General features: G+C 35.0%; 3 protein-coding genes across 3 annotated transcripts; all 3 read right to left on the bottom strand.

The window, feature by feature from the left end:
- Positions 1-7,477: 7,477 nt before the first annotated feature.
- On the bottom strand, positions 7,478-12,900 carry LOC110705037 (putative L-ascorbate peroxidase 6). Its single transcript, XM_021882863.1, has 10 exons — positions 12,566-12,900; positions 11,937-12,054; positions 11,363-11,490; positions 10,856-10,926; positions 10,609-10,651; positions 10,411-10,507; positions 10,025-10,108; positions 9,082-9,203; positions 8,452-8,518; positions 7,478-7,931 (listed from the first exon to the last, which is right to left on the bottom strand). Exons 1-10 carry the CDS (start codon positions 12,738-12,740, stop codon positions 7,829-7,831), a joined length of 1,008 nt encoding a protein of 335 aa, XP_021738555.1. The 5' UTR covers positions 12,741-12,900; the 3' UTR covers positions 7,478-7,828.
- Positions 12,901-13,476: 576 nt separating this feature from the next.
- Positions 13,477-17,114, bottom strand: LOC110705030 (G-type lectin S-receptor-like serine/threonine-protein kinase SD2-5). The gene has a single exon (XM_021882852.1). It carries the CDS (start codon positions 16,046-16,048, stop codon positions 13,616-13,618), a length of 2,433 nt encoding a protein of 810 aa, XP_021738544.1. The 5' UTR covers positions 16,049-17,114; the 3' UTR covers positions 13,477-13,615.
- A 2,781-nt stretch (positions 17,115-19,895) lies between these two features.
- On the bottom strand, positions 19,896-24,154 carry LOC110705022 (G-type lectin S-receptor-like serine/threonine-protein kinase SD2-5). Its single transcript, XM_021882843.1, has one exon. It carries the CDS (start codon positions 22,664-22,666, stop codon positions 20,201-20,203), a length of 2,466 nt encoding a protein of 821 aa, XP_021738535.1. The 5' UTR covers positions 22,667-24,154; the 3' UTR covers positions 19,896-20,200.
- Positions 24,155-25,241: the final 1,087 nt, after the last annotated feature.

The following is a 25,241-nucleotide window of genomic DNA, read 5'->3' as shown; positions in this document are numbered from 1 at the left end:
TGGTTGAGATAAGTTTTAATAAGTGTTTATGTTTTAAAGGTTCAATTTACAACTATCAAATTATGATTTGTCAAGACTCAAGAGTTTGATAGTTGTAAATTTAACTTTAATAACTATTATTAGCCCTTATCAAAATTTATTCAAACTAATATATTTTTCCTAAACTTATTTTATACTTGTATGTAATTATTTAACCCTTATTTAAATTTATTAAATAGTTTGTGTTGTTCTAACCAATTCAAACCTAAAATAGCACATATAGCTCGTTAAATTACTCTAAATATAATTTAGAACTTTTAGTAAATTAAGTTGAACCAAATAATTTATTTGAAACTTAAATTCTTAATAAAGAGCGATTATATCAAAGTAGATCTATGAATATACACCCATCTCCAAGTTGGAGGAAATTCGAAAATCCTAACCTAGGCCAGGATTTATTACAAGTATATTAGAAAAAAGTACAAAGAATTTATTTGTGTCATTACTCATACCCCTTAATATTGTGTACGCTAGTTGCATAGTACAATATAGTATGATGGTTTGAGAAAGATAAATTGATGTGTTAGTTGCATAGAGCATTCTATACATTTAAACTATAGTTCTAGTACAACCCAAAAATCATATTCTACAATCTACATACAATGGCAGTATATGTTTAAATATATATACTGCAGATACAAACCAAGAAACATAATGAATATATTGTCTACAAATTTATATATATCATCCTTAATTATTTCTTAAATGAAGTGATTAAGCTGAGCATATTGTTAATTAATTATTTAACTTAGGGTTTGGTTATAATGATGACTTTAGTTACTGTTAACATATGGATGATTAATTGTTGGCAGATCAGCTAATGTACATGATTGTCCTGTTTCCTAGCTTGGGTTCAAATCGTGGTTTCAAAATTTAAACATTTGCTTCTCACAATATGCATAGAGATCTACATTATGATTAAAAATAAATATTTTTTTAGTGAGATCTTTATAAATAGCTAGTTGATCTATATAGATATTATTTTTGTATTATTTTCAAATTATTAGAGGATTAATTGAATATGACGTGTAAAAGGAGAAAAAAGATGTGAATTAAAAATTTGACCTGAGAACTAACACGTGGTTAATGATCAAGATCATCGTTTTTAACCTTAAAATTTAAGGTATAAAGGTTGTAAATTGTGATCACTCAAACAAAGTTCAATCCTAGAGTTTATATATACATAGATAACTCTACAAAAATTTACTCAGTATCAATTAATTTTGAATAAAATGTTCAACTATGGATTGTTATTAGTCACCTACTATTCAATAAAAGATTTTTAGACTTTTATTTGTTTTCTTCAATAGTTCACATGTTTTTTAAAAATACTTTGACAATATAAAATTTTAAGGTATTTAAACATGTCAACCATTTTTAAAAAAATGCAATAAGGTCAATCCTTGCGAAGTCTCTAGAGTCAACACCTCTAATTTTGTGGAGTATCATATAAAGTATTGCCGCTTCATATTATAACGGATTTGGTAAGTATAATAATATGTCAAATGTGTGGTATTTGCATTATTTATAAGCTAAGCTAGAATTTGATAGATTTGTAAACCCTCTAACTTATTTACCAAAGTGATCAGAATTTCACAAATCATAGCACAACAAAATTACTCCGTATTACAATTGATCAAATATAATTCAAAGCACATTTTGAAGATCAATTAGAATTAGGGAATGTTCATTCATATCACTTGAATTTCACGCATTTGTACTCAATGTCCATTATCTAAACTTCCTTATTCGATCTTGAATTGAATCTTGGCAGTTGTTATTAGGTTGTGTTTCCTTTGCTTGAATTTCACTTATACTAACTTATATGATGTATTCCATTCATCTGATTTTCAATTATTAAAACTTGCATACTAGCTCGAACTTATTAGATCTTATTAGCACTTATTCTAATCAGTTATATTTAGAACTTGGTTAAGCCTTAGCAGAACTTATTTTCCCTAAACTTATCTTTTTTTTTTTCTTTTTTTTTTTTCTTTTTTTTTTTTTTTTTTTTGAGGGAAAAACTTATCTTATCTTAATATACTTGAACTTATTTTTTTCTAAAATAAGTAAAAATAACGAGGTGAATATAACAAGACCTTATTAGACCTAAAGCAAGGAAATACATAGATAAATTGGTTGAAATTTTAGGAATACACCTCGTTTAGTTGATTAATTTCTTTTGTTTTGTACCGGGCTTGGCCCTCATTTACACCAAAAAAAACAACCTAAAGCGAGGGATACATACATAAATTGGTTAAAGTCACCCTCTTAAGTCTTAATTAAATCTTAATAATATTGCAAAATGAACAAATTAAATCCACTAGTCACGTGTAGTGAAGAGAGAACATAGGTTGAGGGAGCATAAGTTGCATGGGATGTTTGATAGTGGTTTCAGAATTCATGCATAACACCATCTCACATTTAATACACTAACTTCCATTCTCCAAACATGTCCACGATGTGGACTCCATTTTAGAGCACTTCTTGCGTCATAATAGCCCTAAATGTCCACTTTTTTTCATTTTCAGATTATCAAACTATTTTTTTGATATTTCCATTAATATTTCTAAGATAGATGATTGGAAGTATATAAACATTAATAACACATCCTATAATATGAAAAATATAAACACTCCGGAAAAATTGATTCTAATAATCTCACCTTTAGCCGGTTCGTTGTTAATAATCCCACCTTTGGATTATTATTTAATAATCCCACCTTTATACGAGATCTTTTTCTATTGGTCCCTAACCTGTTGGTAACCGGTTTTGATAAACACCCACCAGCCACCCCCACCCACCGTGAAACCCTAACCCTCACCCTAGCCCCACCAAAAACCAGTCGGCCGCCACCCTAAACCCCCGACGGCTGGTCGGAACCCCCCAATACCAAAAACCACCCCGCCGACCAAAAGCCATCCACCCCTAACCCAAATCCCAACCCCGAAACCACCATAATCACCACCTTGAAAACCGCCGAAAACCTCCTCTCACCGCCAAAAATTCCATCTAACCGCCGAAAACCTCCGAAACTCCTACCCAAATTCAAGCTCAAGCCATCCCTTCTGCTCTTGAAGGTTTTTTTTTTTTTTTTAACTTTATTTTTTCTTAATTCATTGAAATTAAGGGCCGGTTTTTGCTGTGTGGGGGTGGGAATAGGGGATCCGGTGTTTCGGCGGTGGGGATGGGGAGGAGGGGCTAGCGGAGGTTGGGGGTTAGGGTGGTCCTTGGGGGTTGGCTGGGTTTTATTAAAAAATTTCTATTTTCTTAAAAAAAAAATTACCAGATTTTTTTTTATTAAGGTTTTTCTTTTTAACCAATTATTTAGTGACATGTGTCACTCAAATTAAGAAAAAAAAAAGTTTACCTAATTTACAGGTTACCGGTCATAAGGGACCAATATAAGAAGATCCCTATAAAGGTGGGAATATTAAATAATAATCTAAAGGTGGGATTATTAACAGCGAATCGGCCAAAGGTGGGATTATTAGAATCAATTTTTCCTTTTATAAAAGGTTTTATATAATTAATTTTTATATATTATTGTTTCCAATTTGGTAAATTTATGCGTTTATTCTATCAAGTAATAACTCTGAACGTGACTTAATGAAATATATCCAACATAGGATAAATAGAAGAAAGTAAAAAAAAAAGTGTGTAATAGTTGTTATTATATTTCTCACGCGTCTTTGAAAGACTAAGGGGGCGTTTGGTTGGGGGGTTTAAACAAAGGGAAAGGGAATGAGAGGGAATGAATCCCTTTGTTGTCGTTCGTTAGCCACAATCTTTCATTCCCTTTCCCCTTTTTTTATTTTTGGGTTTACCCAAAATCATTCCACCCCCATTCCCCACCCCCTCTACCTTTCCATTCCCTTTCCCTAACCACCACCATACCCACATCAGCCAGTTGCTCGCTGCACCTCGCCCGAACGCTCACCGACTTCGCTGCACCTCGCCGGAACTTGCTGCACCTCGTCGGAACTAGCTGCACCTCGCCGGATGCTCGTCGGCCCTCCCCCACCCTCGCCGCCCTTCGCCTCCCCTCCTCCCACCTGGAAATCCTTCCCCCGCCCACGCATAACCCTTAAAAAACCCTCCCCTCCACCGGATCAAAGGCCACACCTCACCGGATGTCCGCCTTAGTGTTTCGATTCCAGATCCATCGGCGTAGCTAGGTTTCGTTTCGTGGATGGTTCGTGGGGTTGCTTGGCTGGGTTTCGGTTGTGGTTTAGTGTTTCGATTCCAGATCCATCGGCGTGGCTAGGTTTCGGCCGTGGATGGTTCATGGGGTTGCTTGGCTGGGTTTCGGTCATGGTAGTTCGTGGGGGAGGCGTGGGTTTGGATCTGGGTTCGTGCGGGTCTGGGTGAGGTGCGGCCGGTGGGGTGGCTGTTGGTTGGGCGGTGGGGTGGGGTGGCTGGAGAAGGTGGAAAATATTGAAGGAAGGGTGTTGTGGTGGTGCTGTGGTGGTGCTATGGTGGTGTGATTCCCTGACTTTTTTTTTTTTTTTAAACAAACAACATGCTTAATTATAAGGGTTTCATTCCATTCTCCTCCATTCCCTTTCTGCATTCCATTCTGATTCCCCTGTACGAACCAAACGACCCCTAAAGTTATGGAGCTGAGTAGCTAATATCTCAAGCAAAGAAACAATTGCTAGGTTTAAGCAACCTATATATATATACACACACTCAAAATTTACATTTTCACAAATTTTTTTGTGTCACATACATAATTAACATTAATAATTTTAAATAAATTATTGATGTTTATTAATCATGATGGCATACTAACATAATGTTTCAATTTTAATTCCATTTTTTTTTCACAATTATACAAGTAATAGATAAGAACCACTTTAATGCAGATAACATCCAATACTAGAATTAGCCAGGAGCTACCCCACCTGTAGAATGTGTGTTTTCCTAAATACAAAAAGAAGAATAAAATTGCAAAAAGAGGCAAAAAAAAAAAAAAGGGGGGGGGGGGTTTATTTTCAAAGTAGTCATGGTAATAATCTTTTAATCTCTTAACTTATATAGTTTGTAATTAAGGTGAGCAAGAAAAAATGGGTCCATTATTGAAGATCCTCATCCATAATTATTGTGCACTTGTCGCATCATATTTCTAATCTAATCTTTTTTTGATGTAAAATTTCTAATCTAATCTCTCTTATATTTTTGTTGTATTTTTCCTTTTTTTGACATATAACTTATAATTTATAATATTATTGTCAATTCATTCTGCTGTTTGGTTTAAATTATTAGAACAATAGAGAAAAAAAAATTAAGAAAAAAGGATTTCTTAAATTAATTGTCAATTTTAAAAATATATAATAAGATAATATTTCATATAAATCTAACAAGATTTCACATGACTATATAATTATATATGTTTATATGTTCTTGAGTAGTATCAAGTATAAAATCACCATGTATAGTCAAATTAGATAATATAAACATTGTAAAAGTCAAAGTATTGCAATTAAGAAACTAAAAAAGTATTGCATGCAGAAAAAAAATAATTGATATAAATTAGCATACATAGTAAATTAGTAAGTTACTACAATTGATCTTTATTTATTCTACTCGCTTATTATTTACTCCGACACTCCGTATAAAACAAATAATATTATGTTGGATGTTGTTAGATTTGTTTTAATGTATAGTAATCAATTCAAATACTCCCTCCATTACTTAATAATCATTATATTTGTAATCTTTTTGTGAGAGAAAAATTGTCAAAGCGTAAAGGTTAAAAAGTGACAGAAAGAATATCAATTTTTACACTAATAATTTATACTATCACTTAATTAATTAAAGATATAATTGATCAAATATGTACTTTGAAGACCGCATAAAATGTAACTAAGTACAAAAAAATAAAGAACAGAGGGAAATTTGAGTGACAAAAAAGCCTAAAAAGGACCTTTATACCAGTTTGCCCTAGTCCTATAAATGTTGAATATTTAGTATGTATATGTATGAAACCAGCAATGAAATTTAAGCAAAGAAAGTATACAATTAATTTTCTCGAAACATCTCAATTGACTGTTAAATATATAATTAATCCCATTTTTCTTTAATTTCAACCTAATGATGGCTACAGTTTCTCAATTGTCACTTTAATTCAACTAATTAGCATCACTTTCTTGTTTGCTGGCCTCTAGCTTTATATCAGGGACCCTCTCTAAGCTGTGTCTAATAAAAGTGATTTATTATGAAATTATGCATTATATGATTTAATCACATTATGTACCTTCCTAAATAAATGAGTCCGGTTCGACATTTAAATTAAATGAGGTATTTGGTTATGGATTATAGAAGACCTATGTATGCAATCATGAATCACGTGGCTAACTTCTAAATGGTTAGTTAGACAACTCATGCGAGTATAATATAATTTCGTGACAAAATTTATAAGACGAAAACACAAGAATAGGCTGAATATCACAAAGGGACTAATAAAAGTAAGTTGAAATTTAACCTCAGTTAACTTTTATCTCATCGCATAATTAATAATGTACAAGTACCTTAATAATAATTCGTAAAATTTTAAAACCTCAAGGTTATGACTTGATGTGTTCGCAAGAGAGAAAATCTGGTGTTGTTACAAGGGATCAAAGTAAGAATCAAGCTTGATTTGAGCCATCCAAAGCACATGGGTGTATCATGCAATGACTAAACCAAGGCCCCAAAGAGGGAAGAAAAAGGAACTAAAATTACTAAGAAAATTTGGAGTGTACTCTTTTATCATATTATATAATATTGTTGGAATGTGATAACAAAAAATAAAAAATTGTTGGAAATGTAGCACAAGATTCCAATGTAGGAAAACTCAATACTAAGCACCGACGATAGATGCTTGATATTACACGATAATAGATAGATAAATAAAAGTCTAAAACATGTTGAAAGTTTTTATAGTACAGTAATTTATTTGGACTTATTTGGTCAAATAGCCCCAGTTTCAGGAAACATAAGACAGCCTCTTATTTTGGACTTGGATGTTTGGAATTATGTTTTTGAACTTAAAAGAAGATAATTTCATGATTAAATATTTCTTAGCTTTGGATTTATTAAAGGAAAATAATGATAGTTTAATTAATAGTTTAAACTTGGGTCAATTTTCATAAATAATATCAATATAATTCTGAATGTTTCTGAACTGTGTTTGAGGATGTCTCCTGTATACTACTTCTTTGGTAGTTTATGTGCTATGTTAGTTTGTTTTTGTCAATCAAACAACTCCGTGAATTTTAGTTTTCATGAATATATTACTTCAGATATATTGCATGAATTTCGTTTTTACGTATTAACATACAATTAAACTTCATTTGTTTGTAATTATCAAAATTTTAAACCCGAGACATCAATGTCAAGTATTTACTTTGCTAGAGTGAATGATAAAAACGTGCTCTTACTGTTCTACTTATGATTATTCTAATAAGATTATATGCATTGCATAATTGCAGAACCAACATTCAATGTCATTTTCAAGCAATACCATCATCAACAGTATTATCCAAGGTAAGAAGCCAGTTTCAAACAACCTAGGAAATTTCCTAAATGAGCAATCAGATATCGCCCTGCAGCTAGTTTTAATTGATAGTACAAATTAATACGAATTTGATCAAAATAGTACAGATAATCTTCCCTATTCACCAAAACATATAGTGTATGATCTAATCCTTCCATGATCCATAGCAGCAGTGAAAGTGCAAAATCCTTTTCAAGATGTTAAGTAATCACCATATTTTCACTTGGAAGCTCCAGGTGGAGCATACGCTCAAGAAGATTTCCACCTTACACCCGAATTGACTAACTTGATATAGACATTCTTAAAATCCTCAAAAAATAAATCTTGGTCATTTGCATAATTTGTAATCCATCTGCACTTGAAACAATGTTGCCATAAGGCATTAGCACTTCGTTCTACAGCAGCAAGAACAAGTATTTTTGATGCAGGTGTTTTGATAATACGGTTTTTTAACCAAGGTTCGTGCAATGATCAATGCTCATAAAAATATGGAGCACTAAGGCTGTGTTTGGTTCAATCGTTCAAAAGAGTATAAGATTGGAGAGGATATAGGGAGAAAATTGTGGCATTTTTCCCTTTCATCCTTGGGAGAGCTATTCACCTTTTTACAAGCCAAACGAAGGAAAATAAGAGAACTATTGTTCGTGGAAAATGATTAGTAAGCTATGTACACTAGGTAACAAAACATATATCTAAGGATTCCAGCAACTGTGAAGAAAAGATGCTATGCCCAAATAAGAAGCAAGCACATTTATGCTAGAAACGGTATCATGTTAGGTAAGGTACAGACCAAGCAGGAATAATGGTATGCTGCTGCAATACCCGAATTTAGAAATAATGATGGAATATACATGAAAGGGAAAGTATCTGACCTTAAGCATTCATCATCCTCTACTAATGCACGATCCGAAGGAAGTCCAACCATACTTGACATTCCAGCTGAAATTAAGGAACAACATTTAATGAGAACTCCTAAAGCAGGGAATGTAATTGACAAGAAACCATTAGTGTAAATCATCACATGCAGAAATTAATGTTGAAATCCACTCAGTAATTTCAGTTGCTGGAAAACCGCATATCTGAATCTGATTCACTTAGTATGCTCATCATATAATTCAAGAATTATAAGACAGTTTTCCTCAGTTGAATAAACATATGAAAGTGCAATTTGCCTGATTTCAGAATTTACACCAAATGGTGCAACACTTGTAGTCACTTCTTCCTCCACTTCTGTTAAGTCATATAAATTGGTATAACTTATGTCAAAAAGCCTTGCAGATTGGGTAAAATGATATCATATATGATGCTGGCTGCGCCTGAAATACCAGTTGTTTAATATCTTCATGTATGCTTATTAGCAATAGAAACTTTAAGTTCCTTGAACTATTAACATACAAGGAAGGGCAACAGCAATTCAAAATAGCCTATTATTCTCTTTGATTGTGGATTTGCAAATCAAAACACATTACTCAATAAGAATTTAATGATGTGAGCTGACTGACCTGACGACAGCCATGGTTTCTCAAGGAGAATTTTGTAGTATGAATTGTCAAATACGATGGGGCTTCCAAAACCTTTACTTCCAAGAGTATGCGCCCCAGAAAGGGCAACAAGTTCTTGTGTGCTGTTCACAATGTAGGGCAGGGTTTAGATTAAACGAAAAACTAATTGAAAAAAAAAAGGATACAGAGTACAATACAAGTTAAGCACAGCATGCATGATGCAATCATTTAATCAGTAGTAATCAAAGCAGTTGTAAAATGCCAGCAACTTTAAGGGGCAATTAATTGAGTTCTTAGTTACTTGATATTCTATCAATCCAGGAATGATTGTCAATAAAGTTGTCTGATTTCTTCATAATAAAGGACTCCACATGGTTTACTCAAAATGCCTATTTAAAAAACTGTGTGACACCTATCAAGATATTCACTCAATTAAGCAGAGATATCTTAGAAAATCCTATCATAATCAACATACTTCTAGTTAAGTGACTAAGATCTCCGGACATTCCAAAATAGCATGTGCCACTATTGTATCTAGAGAAAAGCACTCCAGCAGGAATAACCTACTTGTGAATTACTAAAGTACTGTGCTGAATTCTCAGTAACTAGGTTGGCCCAAAACATGGCAGCCCAAACCTAAATGCAAGTGTTTGTTTGCAGTTTCAGAGTCGAAAAAAAAAAAAACCTAGTGACAGACAAAACACCCCATTAGGATTAATACGCTACATACTAACATCAAAATAGGACCATTAAACTCAGCTGTATTTTCGAAATCAAGATTTGAAGGATGAAATCAAAATGAGGCATAAAACTATGACCATTGGAATCTGGTGTCATGAATCTTAGAATAATATGTAACAGATGAGGTGGTTTGAAAGCAATAAGTCCCTATATTGTTAAATATCAAGTTTTAAGGAATCTCAATCTAAGTACACGCACTCACGAAAAGCCCTTTCTTTGAAAGCACTGTTTTAAGCTTGGTGCATCCAGTGATTCCTCCGGTAGTTTTTCTTCAGGATCTGGAGTCCTGTAAAATGAAATAAGCAAGTTGTCATAAGAGCATCTGAGCATGTACAACGGTGACCCAAAATACATTTCTATCCTCTTGCCTCTTTGTAATACAATATAGAGAGGGTATGTCAATCCATAAGGGGCAAAATGAAAGGGCCCAACGACAGTTTCTGTAAAGTCCTCTAAAAGATTCATCATGCCCATATGATCACCATTCTAAGTATTATTACATATCCAAAATGAAACTTGACAAGAATAAAAAGATTAAACTAAAAGTTTTATCCACAGGCACTCTCAAGCCAAGGGTAAAGAGATTACAGTGAATCAAGTCTTCCCAAACGAACTGGAATATCCGGACCTCCACAAATTGAGACTGCCTCAGCTCCTGCTACAGCAATCATGTCTGCCCAGGACACTAGTAGCACAACAAAACAAATTATACCTAATAATCCTGCCTAGAATAAAAGTTCAAATACATCCTTAAGTACTTTGTAACAATTGTCAAGGCCAGCTCACCTGATTGCCTCTCATCCACTACATTTTTGGCTTTCTCAATGATCTAAAACACGCATCCGATGACAAGTTAGGAGGTTGCTGTCACATTAGAATGGACCAGACATGGCATGTATAAATAAATTTTCATAGAACAGGCTTTCCCCAATGACGCAACATGCACTGCAAATATTTTGCATATGTGAAATCCAGGGATAAAATATTACCAAATACGAAATTATGAAACATTTTGAGGTTAGGAGGAGCATGCCTTTAGAGACTTTTTTAGCCCTTTATTCTCAGGCCTTTCAAGTTCGTATGTTATAGAGCCATTCATACCTCCTGCACAGAAATCGGGGTATTATGGGTACGTCCAAATTAGTAGTGCCAAGTTGGTTATAGGATAATAAAGAGGAATAAGGTTTATCTATGCCATATAATTTTTACAACTTATCGTTATAGATACTAGTTTTACTCTATCATGACAATGGGTTCAATAAACCAGGTCATGGAGACATCTGTCGTGCTTATCTCTCTGTTGTATCAGCAGAATTCAATAGTACTCAGAAGTTGTATTCACAATAACTTAAGGCTGTAGTTACATTTTGTGAGGGATATGTTGTTTGTTTTACTAAGCTCCATATAATTCTACACTCTATAGTCTAGCTTAAACCAAGTTGTACCAGAATTGGAGTAAATCATGTAGCTACTAGCTAGGATAACAATAATTCAGAACCAAGTTACAAGTTCTAGAACCCAGTAACAGTGCCTTGAATACCTGAATTCTCACTGAGCTCAAAGGTTCCTGCATCATGAAACACGAGACGAAGTACACCAGCAGCCTTTCCTTTGGACAAAACCTTCCTTATCTCATCCTTTATAAGTAGGTAATCAGGAGCTCCCAGCCTTCATATATATCATACAGTTGAGAGAAAAAAAAAGTTAAACAGATCCCGTGAATCCAAAATGATGAATTAAATTAAGGATGGAATACATGTACTAAGAAAATTTGATATCATATATTCATAACATTGCTTTTAAGTTCAAACCATTCTAAAATTCCACAGAAACAGAAGCTTCTGAAATTCTGTCATTGAGAGGACATACTCAAGTGAATCAAAAGCATGCATATAGTGGAGTACTGGATCAAAGTTGGTCATTTAAGGTAGTTTTTTGCATTAAATTCTAACATGTACTTGTATACAAAGTTGAGGCAGGAAAATTCAGGCTGAAAAGCACACCTTTCAGTTTTTACTAAAAGGACCCCGAAACTATGCTAAAACATCAATATTATGCTAAAACATGGAGATGGAATAAACAGACCCAAAAGCACAAGGAGAACATTTACTCACTCTTCTGCTTCAGCATTGAAATCTTTGACATATTCTTGCAAAGGGAATAAAGAAGGTAGAGTGACAGAAAGGAAAATGAGTCCTCTCCTCCCACACGAGCCGAGATTGCCATAACCATCTGTAAGCAAAACATTAAGCATTATACAGTTTATACCATCATTAAATCATTTCAACACAATACACAAGACCAAACTAAAAGTGCATATCTTAAATCATTGGCCATGTCAAGCTAAAATGTAATAATTTGTCTATCATGACCCTTTCAGACAGAAAAATTACAGAAAAATGTAATAATTTGGGTCATATTTAGAATTTCAGTGTCAATTAGTTTATTAAAGGAAGATTTAATCAGTACTTAGTATCTTCATGCACCTTAATCTATCATTACCCTTTAAATTGTACCATTCCCCTCAAATAAAAAAAAAAAATAATAAAAAAATAAACCCAAAACATATGAACTCTATAAATCATTGTTGTGTACTTCAAATGCAGAAAATAATTATTGAACAATTTACAAGAACAGATAACTTTAACAATCAAATGCCCACAAAAATTAAATAATGGAATATTTTCATAATTGATTGAATGTAAATAAATTATATAAAAGAAGCAAGTATGTGATGAATTACCTGAAGTGGGTGGAAGAGCAGAGGTAGGAGAGAGAAAGGGAGCTACTTTGGCGCCAAATTGGACGGTTGACGGCGAAGTTTTGGCGGGAAATTTGAATTTATTGAGGGGATTTGATGATTTCAGGGTGGCAAAGCAGCCGCGGAAAATCGACGATTCGCCGCCGGTGGTGGTCATCTTCAGCCAACGGTCCAAAACATTTATCTGATCCAAGAAACTCCTGCATTTTTTTCGATTTCTTTTTTTTATAAATCATGCGTATATTGGGCTTTATACACCATAAAATTGTTTGGATAATGTTTATGACAAGCCCATGGTGATACGTCAAATGGCTAGACGTGTCAAAATTGACTCGAATTAAAATTGTAGATGCATTTTATAAGTAACCAGACCCAACATTGACGCGAGTAGAAATTGACAGGAAAATTACACTTATTTTGTACTTTTATTAATCTCAATATTTTGAATTTTAGATGCGTAACTCCTGCTGGAATGAGAAATAATTACCTTGTTTATAGACGAGCCTGAAACATGATTATGCCCTTTGATGACACGGTGCTCACTACCGAGGGAAGAATGACGAAAACTAAGACAGCCACCCCAGTCAGCAACCGAGCTTACCACATGCAGAAGAAATCATAGAGAAACTGTCTATTAGTCAAACTACTAGCATTTTTTTATTTGCAAAATCTCCATATAGACAAGAAAATAATACAGTATGTTACAATAAGGTTGAGTGATGGCTTAATTGACTTGTCTAGTTTCTGCTAATTTGACTTAATAATCATTCCTGCAGACATTTCATAAGTACCAAATCTGGCAAATAATGACCCACAAAATTATATAACAAGCTATTCCTTGATCTTTATCTACAAAGTACAAAAGTATTTCATAAGCACACTGCATACCGATATCAGTGAATCAGTGGTATGCTCCATTACTTCCATACAAAAAAGATTACAGAATTTGATTAAACTATATGAACTATATGATACTCCTGTATACAGTTAAACTTGATTAAACTAATCCTTAACCATTATATATATCACCAGCTATCTTGGCCCAGAGAGCTGGACAGCTGACAGAACAGATGACCTCCGAGTTCCATTGCCCGTCCATTTATATAACTTCGGAGAAAACCCCACGCTTGTTAAGGAAGATGTTGGAGGATGAGGAACAGGGCAGACTCCTTCAAGCATTTGGACAACTGTAGTCATAGGGGGTCTCATAGACATGTCTTCTTGTATGCACCATAATGCAACCTTGATCGCGATTCTTACACTCTCTTCATTAGGGTCATATTCTAGGCTAGAATCAAGGATTTCTCTTAGCTTCCCTTCCTCCATCATCTTGAAAACATAGCTTGCAAAATGGGATTTTTCAGAGGGAAGTGAAGGATCATAGTTTTTCCTTCCTCCTATGATCTCAAGCAACACCATTCCATAACTGTAAACATCGCTCTTCTCTGAGATTGCGTAGTTTGTTATCCATTCAGGTGCAAGATATCCCCTTGTGCCTCGAAGTGTAGTAAAAACATGACTTTGCTCCCTTGTCATCAATTTGGCTAGCCCGAAATCTGATACCTTAGCCACAAAGTGTGCATCAAGGAGTACATTTTCCGGCTTTATGTCACAATGAACAATCTTCACTTCACAGTCTTCATGAAGATATGCTAACCCTTTCGCAGTACTCACTGCAATGTTGAACCTTGTTGGCCAATCCAGCACACAATCATTATCAATATTCCTTTTGAAAATCCATTTGTCTAAAGACCCATTTTCCATGAACTCATAGACTAGAAGCCAATGGTTCCCTTCAGTACAAAAACCCTTTATTTTGACCAAATGGATGTGATGGATGCTGCCTATGATGCTAACTTCTGCTCGAAACTCCTTAACCCCCTGACCCATTCCTTCGAGTTTTTTCACAGCAAGTAAAGTTCCATCCGGCAGCTTGCCTCGGTAAACTGACCCAAACCCTCCTTGCCCGAGTTTCAGAGAGAAGTTGTTGGTTGCTTCCTGAAGAAACCTGTAGCTATATCTGACTGGCATCCCAGAAAATGACTCAAAGAAACTTTCATCTTCTGAAGTGACAAGAAAAGATTTGAGCGCTTCCTTTTTCTTCATGTAATACCAGTATCCTCCACAAACCATAGCCACAATGAATACAGTAAAGACTACAATAGAGACGACTATTGCCAAGTGCTTACTTTTGCTTCGGTCATCCACTTCTCCAACAACACCATTCTTTGAAACTTTAACATAGACGGAATATTTGGAAGAGGGATCAGAGACAAAACTTCCAATCCAATCAAAGAGGAAGCAGTTATGCGAAGTTTTATCAAATATTAAACCAAGGCAAGAGCAATTAGAAGCACAGGAAGCCTGGCAGCCGTCAAAATTAGTTTTCATGGATGGCTCAGTGAACCAAAGAGCAAAGTAACTGAGGTCATCTCCAGCATTGACTAAATCATACCTCTCATCTGGATTTCCACACGGAGCAGAGATACCAGCATTACACGACCGAGAGACTAGACCTGAGGGGCACCGGCACCTACTACTAGAACAAGCGAGATACACGTCACAAGGCTCTGGTGTTCCACAAGGATCATTAGGTATTTTCACTGCAGAATTAACCTTTAAAGGTCCATTTCCAAGGGTGTATAAGGCCAAAATTCCATCACTCCGTAAGACTGCAACCCAAGTTGAATTCATAGCAGTAGGATTGGAAGAGAGCACAAATTGCCATAGCAAGGCCTTGTTCTTATCAAAAAACTTCCATGAATTCGACTCAATCCTAGCTGAACTAATCACACCGCCATCCTTGTCAATGATCTTCCTGGTGTCCTTTCTCATAGACCAATATGTCTGGGGTGTCTTATGCCTAGTAGAAAGAATCATATCCCCAAACTTGATCTCAAGAGCATATGTCAAGTTACTCTTAGTAGGATCAGGAATACTCGATAGCTGCATTCCTTGTACAAAATTCTGATTCGAAAGAAGGGTGTTGGTAGGATACCTAAAACTCTCCCAAACTATGGTACTATTATCACTCCCAAACAACACCAAGTTCCCTGAATTCTGCAATTCAATCACAGACACCAGTTTTCCACCAGTATCGGGTTCCCATACCGCCTTCCCTTTGCTATGAAGGGACACACTACTATTAGTCCGAAACACAAACTTATCAGAATTGGCAACAGGGGAGGCTGTATTTGTGGTCCACACAATTGTGGAGCTGTCTCGGTGTATGATCACTAATAGGAACAAGGTGGCATCATTTGTGGGTTTGAACCCAAATGCAAATGTAGAGTCATTTGATAACAGAAATAACCCATTGTGATCAATATGACTCATTTGAGAGGCTTGATACCCTGGAGTTATGGTGCCAATTTGTTGAACAGAAGCAATACAAGGTTGGGAAAATGCTAGAAAAACTAGTATACATACTGAGCATTTTAAGAGAATGAAACCCAAGTTTCCCATAGCTAACTAACTAAAAACAAAATTTTTGTACTACTGAAGCTAAAGACTCACAAATAAACTTTATAATTATATATCCCAGAAAGATTGACTTACCTAAATTGGAAAAATTGATCAGGAAATCTTACAATCTTCAATTCTAGACTGATATGATTATAAAAATGAAACCTTTCAAAGCTTTCTGTGTGTTATAAAAAAGCAAGATGAAAACAATGCGTAAATATGACTTATATTACACCTAAGTTGGTAAAGTCGCGGGCAATGGTATCCAAAACTTGACCAAATCTGTCTTAACTATGTTAGGATAAAAACAAACTACCTTCTTGGAATGCATAAAAATTGGCTGAGAATAAAAATATTATACTATACAAATAATAAAATATGAATGGTAGTAATTCAATAGGTGCACTCAACTTAATTCAGATAAGAAGGTGGAAATTTAACAGCCCCTACAAAGTTTAAAGTCTTAATGCAGTTGAACAGAAGTCAAATAAAGAAAGAGATGGGGCACCACCCTAGCCATAAAATTATGAATGCTAGTAGCCGAAATAGAAGAACCTCAGTCACCCACATCCTCAACCCTCCAAGGCACCAACACTCCATTTCCCATATTATTTAATTATAATGAAATTATCTATCTTTAACTATATGTTTGTTTATATTATCTCAAACTAATTTTACACAAGTGGGAAGTCTACTGTGTATGGGCATATTCTGAACACATATGGACAATTAAAGTTAAACAGATCAAAGAAGGTTCATACCATTCATATAACAGAATATGAACTCATTGCAATAAGGTTATGATCATTGGAGTTACTGTATATAAATATCTAGGGGAAATTGATTGGTTGGCCACACCGCCACGGTCGAATGGCCAGCCATTTTTAGCTATTTTTACCGGATGGATGTGGGAAATAATTGTTGTCTTTTACTTCTCTTGTTTGTGAATTGTTTGAAATGTTCCTAATAGCACCATAGGCGGAGTGAATTTTGCTTCTAACGTTTTCTAATTTTACAGTGATGGCACTTGTAGAGCAATCCAATCGAGAATCGATACCCATGACTACTAAGCTACTAGTAGTGATTTGAAGGCACAATCAATATTTTAGATAATTTGATTTCAATTGTAGATGTCATATGAACCATATAGTAATAAATAAAGTCAATCCACATCGACTCGTAGGCTCGTAGCATAGTGCCCTCACTAATTCAATGTGCCTCATTTTCACATAAACATGGTTAAACCCCTGAATATGATGCCTCAAATTTAAATTACAAAGTATAGAGTACTCAACCATTGATTTAAATAATCTTAACACAATCTCCTTTAAAACCAAATTATAATGATGACAACCAAACAAAAAATGATAGTAAAATTATTCATCAATTTCAGTTATAAAGCCACAATTTCAATTATAAAGTCACAAGTCTCACAACAGTAACGACTTATAGTATTGCCGGGCCAAAAACTAGTTACTACGGGTATTTTCTTCATTATTTCAGAAAAGAATACACATTTCATTTGCGCACAATATGGTAGATTGAAATTTTTCCAAGAATTCAACTTCAATACAATATAAATTTGAAATAAACCAAAAACGGAAATGAAATCAAGAAGGTCATGAATTACAACTACCTACAGTAGGGTTTCGGACGTAAAGTTATGACGCTTAAATTGGACCGTTGAAGGCGGAGAGTTGGCGGGGCATTTGAATTTTACGCCTGCCTTGGCCGCCGGTACTGATCGTCATCTTCGGAAAACGATTGAAAAAATTAAATAAAATAAAATTGATTTTCTTCAAATTTTTATTTGTTAACTTATGGGATCCTGTGTTAATATTGGACTTCCCTAAAAAACCAAATTAATATTGGGCTTCATATAAAAATTTTGCAAGTCCAAGTCAAGAATCGTGGAGTTGCGGTCAATAGGTCTCCTTTGGGTCACCCTAGTTTTGGGATGTCAATTTTGTAAGACTGCAAAAAATTTCGATTTTTTTTCGGGATAGAAAGTCGATTTATGTTAATATTCGAGTATAGTGGTTGATCAATCATAAATACATGAATGATGAATAAGATAATGCTTACTAATCTTTACACGCATCAATAATTATATCTACGTATTTATGGGTGTGAACTTAATAGATTTTATTATTATTTCACGTATCATTATTTCAAAATTTTCATGTAGCATTAGATATAGACTTCTCCTTAGGGAAGGTGTGATTTCCTATGGCTCTCATTCATGATTCATACGAAGTACTACTTTTGAGGTATTTGTTTTATTGGTAGACTTAAAATTCAGATCGTGGTTATGACTAAATCTCATTTGTTGAAGACACGTAGTATGTTGGTTGTTTATTACGTAATAGAATTTCTTGCAAAACTCAACCAACTTTTATTTTCTACGAATAATAGACTCTTCACTCGTGCAACATCCCTTCCCTAGTCCCTCCTATCTCATTTTAGAGTTCTTACTAAATAAGGAGTAAGTAGTTCAAAGACCTAAGACATAAGTTTGATTTTATCTCTAATTAAAGCTAAACATCCCTTCCCCAGTTCCCCCTATCTCATTTTGTTTTATAATATGAAGTGTGTATAACAATTAACAACCTCATTGGTAAAAATTCAAAAGGTCAAATCGAGCAAAGGTGCAATGGTCAAACTTGTTACATTATTGAAGTTGAAAATGGTCAATTTTTATTGTTTCTTAACAATGATAATGGAAACAATTGGATACTTTTTCTATATCACATATTTTATTATTTTTTTTTTTTTTCAAAGTAAGGTGAAGGCATCTAAACCTCACACATGCTAACTTAGTCCGTATTAGACTGAGTTAAACTAATAATATTCACTAAAATAAGTTAGGTCTATTAAGTTAAGTTTCAACCTGTAATAATCGATAATTTCAAAGAACAGATACAGTAATGAATCAATAAAAGTAATTTAGATTCCGTAAACATTAGGTGAAGAGAGAACATGATCTTGAGACTCTTTAAAGTGAGGGATAACTGGATAAGGGATAAATGGTCAATTTATGTGTAAGATATGGAGTACAAATTTACGATTTTTATTATTAGAGCAAGTAATATCATTACTTACTCCACATCCTTGGGATATATACTAGATATTGTGCATTTGGGACAAGTAGCCTTCACGATTCTAGTCATTGCTCCTTTGCCAACTTATTGCATCGTCTTTTCATTTTTTATTTGTTATTAAAAACTATTGTGGTGGAATCTCTTTAGTAATTAGAAGCCGTCGTTTCAGATTTTGATTTGAGAATTTGATTGGTTAGACTTGTGCTTTTTTAGTTGATTGAGTGATGGACTGAGTAGTGCGATAGTAGTTGGACAGTTATGTAGCAGATTAGCCTCCCATTTGCATGAGATTTCAATCATGTTAAAACTCTTGTTAAGTCAATCAAATTGCATAATCCGAGTATTTAAATAATCAATAAATATTTCATATTTGATTAAATGTCATTTTAGAAGAATTGAGTTAAATACTATAATTATTTTTCATTATACTTCGTACTAAAAAATGTGTTTTGATCACATCACAAGTTAAAAAGTTGTCTATCATTTGCGGATAGTTTAAAATACTTCATATGTGACTTACTTTGTACAGTATTTCGTAAGAGTATTACTTAAGGGTGATGTAATCAATAATCATAATACAATAAATAAGAATATAGATTCAAAAATTAAATAAAAATTGGCATATGATATGTCAGACAAGTCAGAACAGCAAAGACTCATTTATGCTTGGATGATTGATTCTGTTATGTGGCAACACCAGGATATACAGTAGTTTTGCTGTTGCTTTAATTTGATTAAATACTCTTTTAAGTTGACATTTGTTCCATTAATTAGTAATTTTATAATTCTCTATAATCTTAAGTACAAGGTTTGGTTTCTTGGGATAATACATTTGACACCCATGGGAAGAAAATCAAATCTGGACAATAATGACAAATTTTATGTAACAAACTATTCTTCATACCTAATCTATGTCACAAACATAGTGTTTCATACAAGAAGATATTATAACATTGTGTAACAAAACTTTCAATGACCTCTAACTAAATTATACTTGTATGTACAAGATGATACAAATGAAATATATTCCTGTATAGTGTATAGGCACCAACTATCTTGGCCCTGATAGCCGGACAGCCGACTGGTAGGCTTCGCTGTTGCAATCCGATGGCCCTGATGAACTCCCAGTCGCGGTACCCTCATTGCTAGATAACTTAAAGAAGTTAGAAAATAGCCTTGCACCCGTCAAGGAAGACGTTGGGGGCATAGGAACAGAAGAGATGCCTTCAAGCATTTGGACAACTTTAGTCATAGGGGGTCTCATTGACATGTCTTCTTGTATGCACCATAACGCAACCTTAATCGCGGTCTTCACACTCTCTTCATTAGGGCCGTATTGCAGACCTGAATCAAGGATTTCCATTAGCTTCCCTTCCTCCACCATCTTGAATGCATAGGCCGGAAAATGAGATTTCTCAGAGGGAAGTGAAGGATCATAGCTTTTCCTGCCTCCAATGATCTCAAGCAATACCATTCCGTAGCTGTACACATCACTCTTCTCTGAGATAGCGTAGTTTGTTATCCATTCGGGTGCAAGATATCCCCTTGTGCCTCGAAGTGTGGTAAAAACATGACTTTGCTCCCTTGTCATCAACTTGGCTAACCCGAAATCTGACACTTTTGCCTCAAAATGTTCATCAAGAAGAACATTCTCTGGCTTTATGTCACAATGGACAATCTTCACCTCACAGTCCTCATGAAGATATGCTAGTCCTTTGGCAGTTCCCACCGCGATATTAAACCTTGTTGGCCAGTCTAGCAAACAATCATTAACCTTATTTCTCTTAAAAATCCATTTGTCTAAGGAATTGTTTGCCATGAACTCGTAAGCTAGAAGCCGGTGGCTCCCTTCAGTACAAAACCCCTTCAGTCTGACCAAATGATTGTGGTGAATGCTGCCTATGATGCTAACTTCAGCTCGAAACTCCTTTTTCCCCTGACCGACCCCTTCAAGTTTCTTCACAGCTAGTGGAGTTCCATCAGGAAGCTTTCCTCTGTAAACTGAACCGAATCCTCCTTGCCCAAGCTTCACAGAGAAGTTGTTGGTGGCATCCTGCAGAGACTGGTAGCTAAATCTGACCGGCATCCCTGCTAACGACTCAAGAAAATTGTCCTCTTCGGAGAGTTCCTGAGGACTTCCCGGCACTTCCTTCTTTTTCGTGTAATGCCTGTATCCTACATAAACCATACTGACTACAATCAGTACAGTCAGGATAACAATGGTGATCACAACAGGCAAGTGCTTACTACTGCCTCCACCATCCCCTTCTTCAACACTTTCGTCTATTGTAGCTTTCACAAAGACGGAGTATTTGGATGTAGGATCAGAAGTAAAGCTTCCAATCCTATCAAACAGATAGCAACTGCGCGAGCTGTTATCAAAGAACAAACCAAGGCACGAGCAATTACCAGTACAAGAGGCCTTGCAGCCATCCAAATCAGTTTTCATGGATGGCTGAGTAAGCCCAAGAGCAAAGTAGCTAAGCCCATCCCCGGGATTAACAAGATGAACACTGGCACTCGAGTTACCACATGGATCAGAGATGCCGGTTGTACAGGACCGTGAGACTAGTCCTGAAGGACACTGGCACCTGTTACTAGAACAAGCATTATATGCATCACAAGGCTCGGGTGTTTGACATAGATCACTCGGTATTTTCACCTGAGAAACCACCTTTGATGGACTATTTCCAATGCTTAGGAAGTCCAAAAACCCATCACTCCCCAACACTGCAATCCAAGTAGTATTCCTAGCCATGGAATTAGGGGAGATCACCAATTGCCATAACAAAGACTTGCTATCATCATAAAACTTCCATGAATTCAACTCAATCCTCGCCACCTTAACCCCCCTACCATCCTTATTAATGATCTTGCTAGTATCCTGTTTCATAGACCAATAAGTCTGGGATGTTTCATACCCAGCAGAAAGAATCATATCACCAGACTTAATCTCAAGCACATATGACAAGTTACCCTTATTAGGATTACTCGAAAGCTTCATCCCTTCGACAAAATCCTGATTCGAAAGAAGGGTATCAGTAGGATCTTTAAAACTCTCCCACACTATAGTACTATTATCACTCCCATACAAGACCAGGTTCCCACTATCCTGCAATTCAATCACAGAAACCGGTTTTCGCCCTGTATCCGGCTTCCATACCGCCTTTCCTCCACTTTGGAGGGACACACTACCATCACTATCAAACACAAAACTATCAGAATTCCCAACTGGGAAAACTCTATTAGCAGTCCACACAATTGTGGAACTCTCTTGGTGAACAATGACTAACAAAAACAATGTTACATCATTAGTTGGTTTAAACCCAAATGCAAAAGTAGTGTCCCTTGATAACAGAAATAACCCATTATTATCAATAAAACCCATTTGAGATGCTTCAAACCCTGGAAATATTTTGGTACTTCTTTGAATACTACCAATACAAGATTGATTTAATGCAAGTAGAATAAGCAAAAATAGTGGGAATTTGAAGAGAAGAAAACCCCAATTTCCCATTTTTAACAAACAATTTGCACAAAATTCTAGAATTTTGCACTAAGATAATTGTCAGAAATATAGTCACTTCAAAACTGAGAAATAAAATCAGGTAATCTCAGAATCATTTTGGACTAAACATATACTTTGTATGAACTTAAATTATGCTATGAACAAAGCAAAATTACCCAAAATTTGTGAAATTGATCAAAAAAAAATTTAAGATGATGGGGTCGGCTGCATGAATCAAGAATCTATATTTCGTGCTCGCCCACGAAATTTTTTAAAGGGTGTTCTCAATTAAGGCAAATATGAAAGAAAACAAACCCAGAAAATTGAATTTTGGATTGTGAAAAGAAGTTAGAGGAATAATAGAAAAAATGCCTCATCTTCTGGAATAGCTAGTAAATGAAAGTAGTTCAGAAACAAGAAAATTTTCTCTCTCCTAACTGGCCTAAGTTTCTGGATCAAAAAGAGAAAATAATACAAGTGGGATTTTCTCACATGGGTCACCTTCCTTTTTCATTAATAAGATGAAATACATAATTTTATTTATAGACTATATACTTTGTTTCTACTTTCTATTGAAAAGAAAGATCTGAGTTGGGTTTTTTAAAAAAGAAAATATGCAACAGAGAAATTCTGTATTGTTATGAGGGTGAAATATGCATAATTTGGATAGGAAGATTATAATACAAAGTATAATATATTAGGAAAATTCGGTTTTAATAATCCCACCTTTGACCGGTTCGCTCTTAATAAACCCATCTTTTGATTATTATCTAATAATCCCATCTTTATACGACATTCTTTTCTACTGGTCCCTTGTGACCGGTAACCTATACGTTTGGCTTTTTTTTTTTTAATTTACTAAATGACATGTGTCACTACACGAATGGATAAAAAAATATAAAAACTAAAAAAATATAAAAACTAAAAAAATATTCAAGGCCACAACACTTCACCTCCTTGTTCGCCACCTCCCTCCTCATGCACAACCCACCCAACCACAACAACCACCGCACTTTCTGAGCAGCAACCCACAAAACTTCACCTCTCCATTCGCCACTCTCCCCCTCACAGCTCGTACTCACTCAACATCAACAGCGCATAGCGGATAGCAGCAACCCAACCACCCCAATCACACATCGCAACCACCGTCGCGCCACCCATGCAACTCTTACATCAATGCCAACCCAAATTCGATCACCCAGAAAATTGTGATTATTGAAGCATCACAACCCCAATGTTCGCTCCACCATTGCACCATCAAATTCGCTCATACTCCCTGCGATTAACTAGAGCAGACAGTTTTCGTTGGATGAGGGTGGGGAAGGGGGTTAGTTCCGGTAGTGGGAGGTGGGGAGGGAGGTTTTCGGAGGGTGGAGGGCATGGGGAGGGGATGGATGCCAGAGGGTTTGGGCTAGGGTGGTGTGGGGGTTTGGGGTTCGCTGGTGGGTTACTTTTGTTAATTTTTTTTATTCTTTAAATTTTATTTTTTTTTTTTAATTTTTTTATTTTATAGATCTATTAACTAATCATAAAGTGACATGTAGCATTTTAACCTATTAAAACCGGTTACCAACAGGTAAGGGACCAATAAAATAGAATGCACTATAAAGGTGGGATTATTATATAATAATAATCAAAAGGTGGGATTTTTAACAACGAACCGATCAAAGATGGGATTATTAAAAGCAATTTTTCCAATATATTATTGAATTTTAGGATAATGATATAGTATAAAGTATTTGATAACTTTAGGAAATGGGTAAGCAAGATTTTCAATGAGGTTTGATGAGGGTAGATAGGAGTTCATCTGGAAGAGTAAACTGAGGGAAGGAAGAAGAAATTAAAGAAAAGTGGGTGATTTAATTAATGAGAAAGTTGGACGAAAGTGATAGTGATTTCAAGTCAATTTGTTTTGCAACCAATTTTTATGCTTTACACACCCTATTACGCAGGCTTATTGCCTATTTTGGTCCAAAGTATTGAATTCTCTCATTGCCTCATCCAATCATCAACTAGTAGATTTGGAACTTGGTCTAATGGTAAAGATTTATTTGTGCAATCAAACTCACTCGAGAGTTTAAGAGTTAGGAGCACTTTGGGAGCGACAACTCTTACCATTTCCTCAACTCTTGATTAATAAGGGAGGGATCAAGTAGTTCAAGCCTACTAGAAGTTAAAATGGATAAAGTTAATACATCGAGATTCTTGTTTAACGCAATTAAGATTTTGGACTAAGATACACATTGACTCAGTGACATTGTAGTCAAAAAATACAAATACTTTGTACCCGTGTTAAAAAACATGACATTATGATAAAAGAACATGTGTTGTGATTTTTTTCGTAGCTATAATAAAAATTGAAACTATACTTGTATGTATCATGTTCATTTACGAACACAACACATAGGGTAAGAATGTAACATATTCTTTAGTTCACAATGAGCATTGTGCACTCTTGTTCTAGTCTATAATCTACTACAGAGTAATTGCTTGTTTAGGACACTAAACATATTACACTACCAAAATAAGTAGTATAATAATACAAGTAGTAATAACAATTGGGTTTCTTTTGAATATTGGAAGA

Source organism: Chenopodium quinoa, unplaced genomic scaffold (assembly GCF_001683475.1).
Source record: "Chenopodium quinoa cultivar QQ74 unplaced genomic scaffold, ASM168347v1, whole genome shotgun sequence".
In the NCBI taxonomy this organism is placed as follows: Eukaryota; Viridiplantae; Streptophyta; class Magnoliopsida; order Caryophyllales; family Amaranthaceae; genus Chenopodium; species Chenopodium quinoa.
The sequence above is the reverse complement of the archived record's forward strand: the minus strand, read 5'-3'. Positions and strand labels throughout refer to the sequence as shown.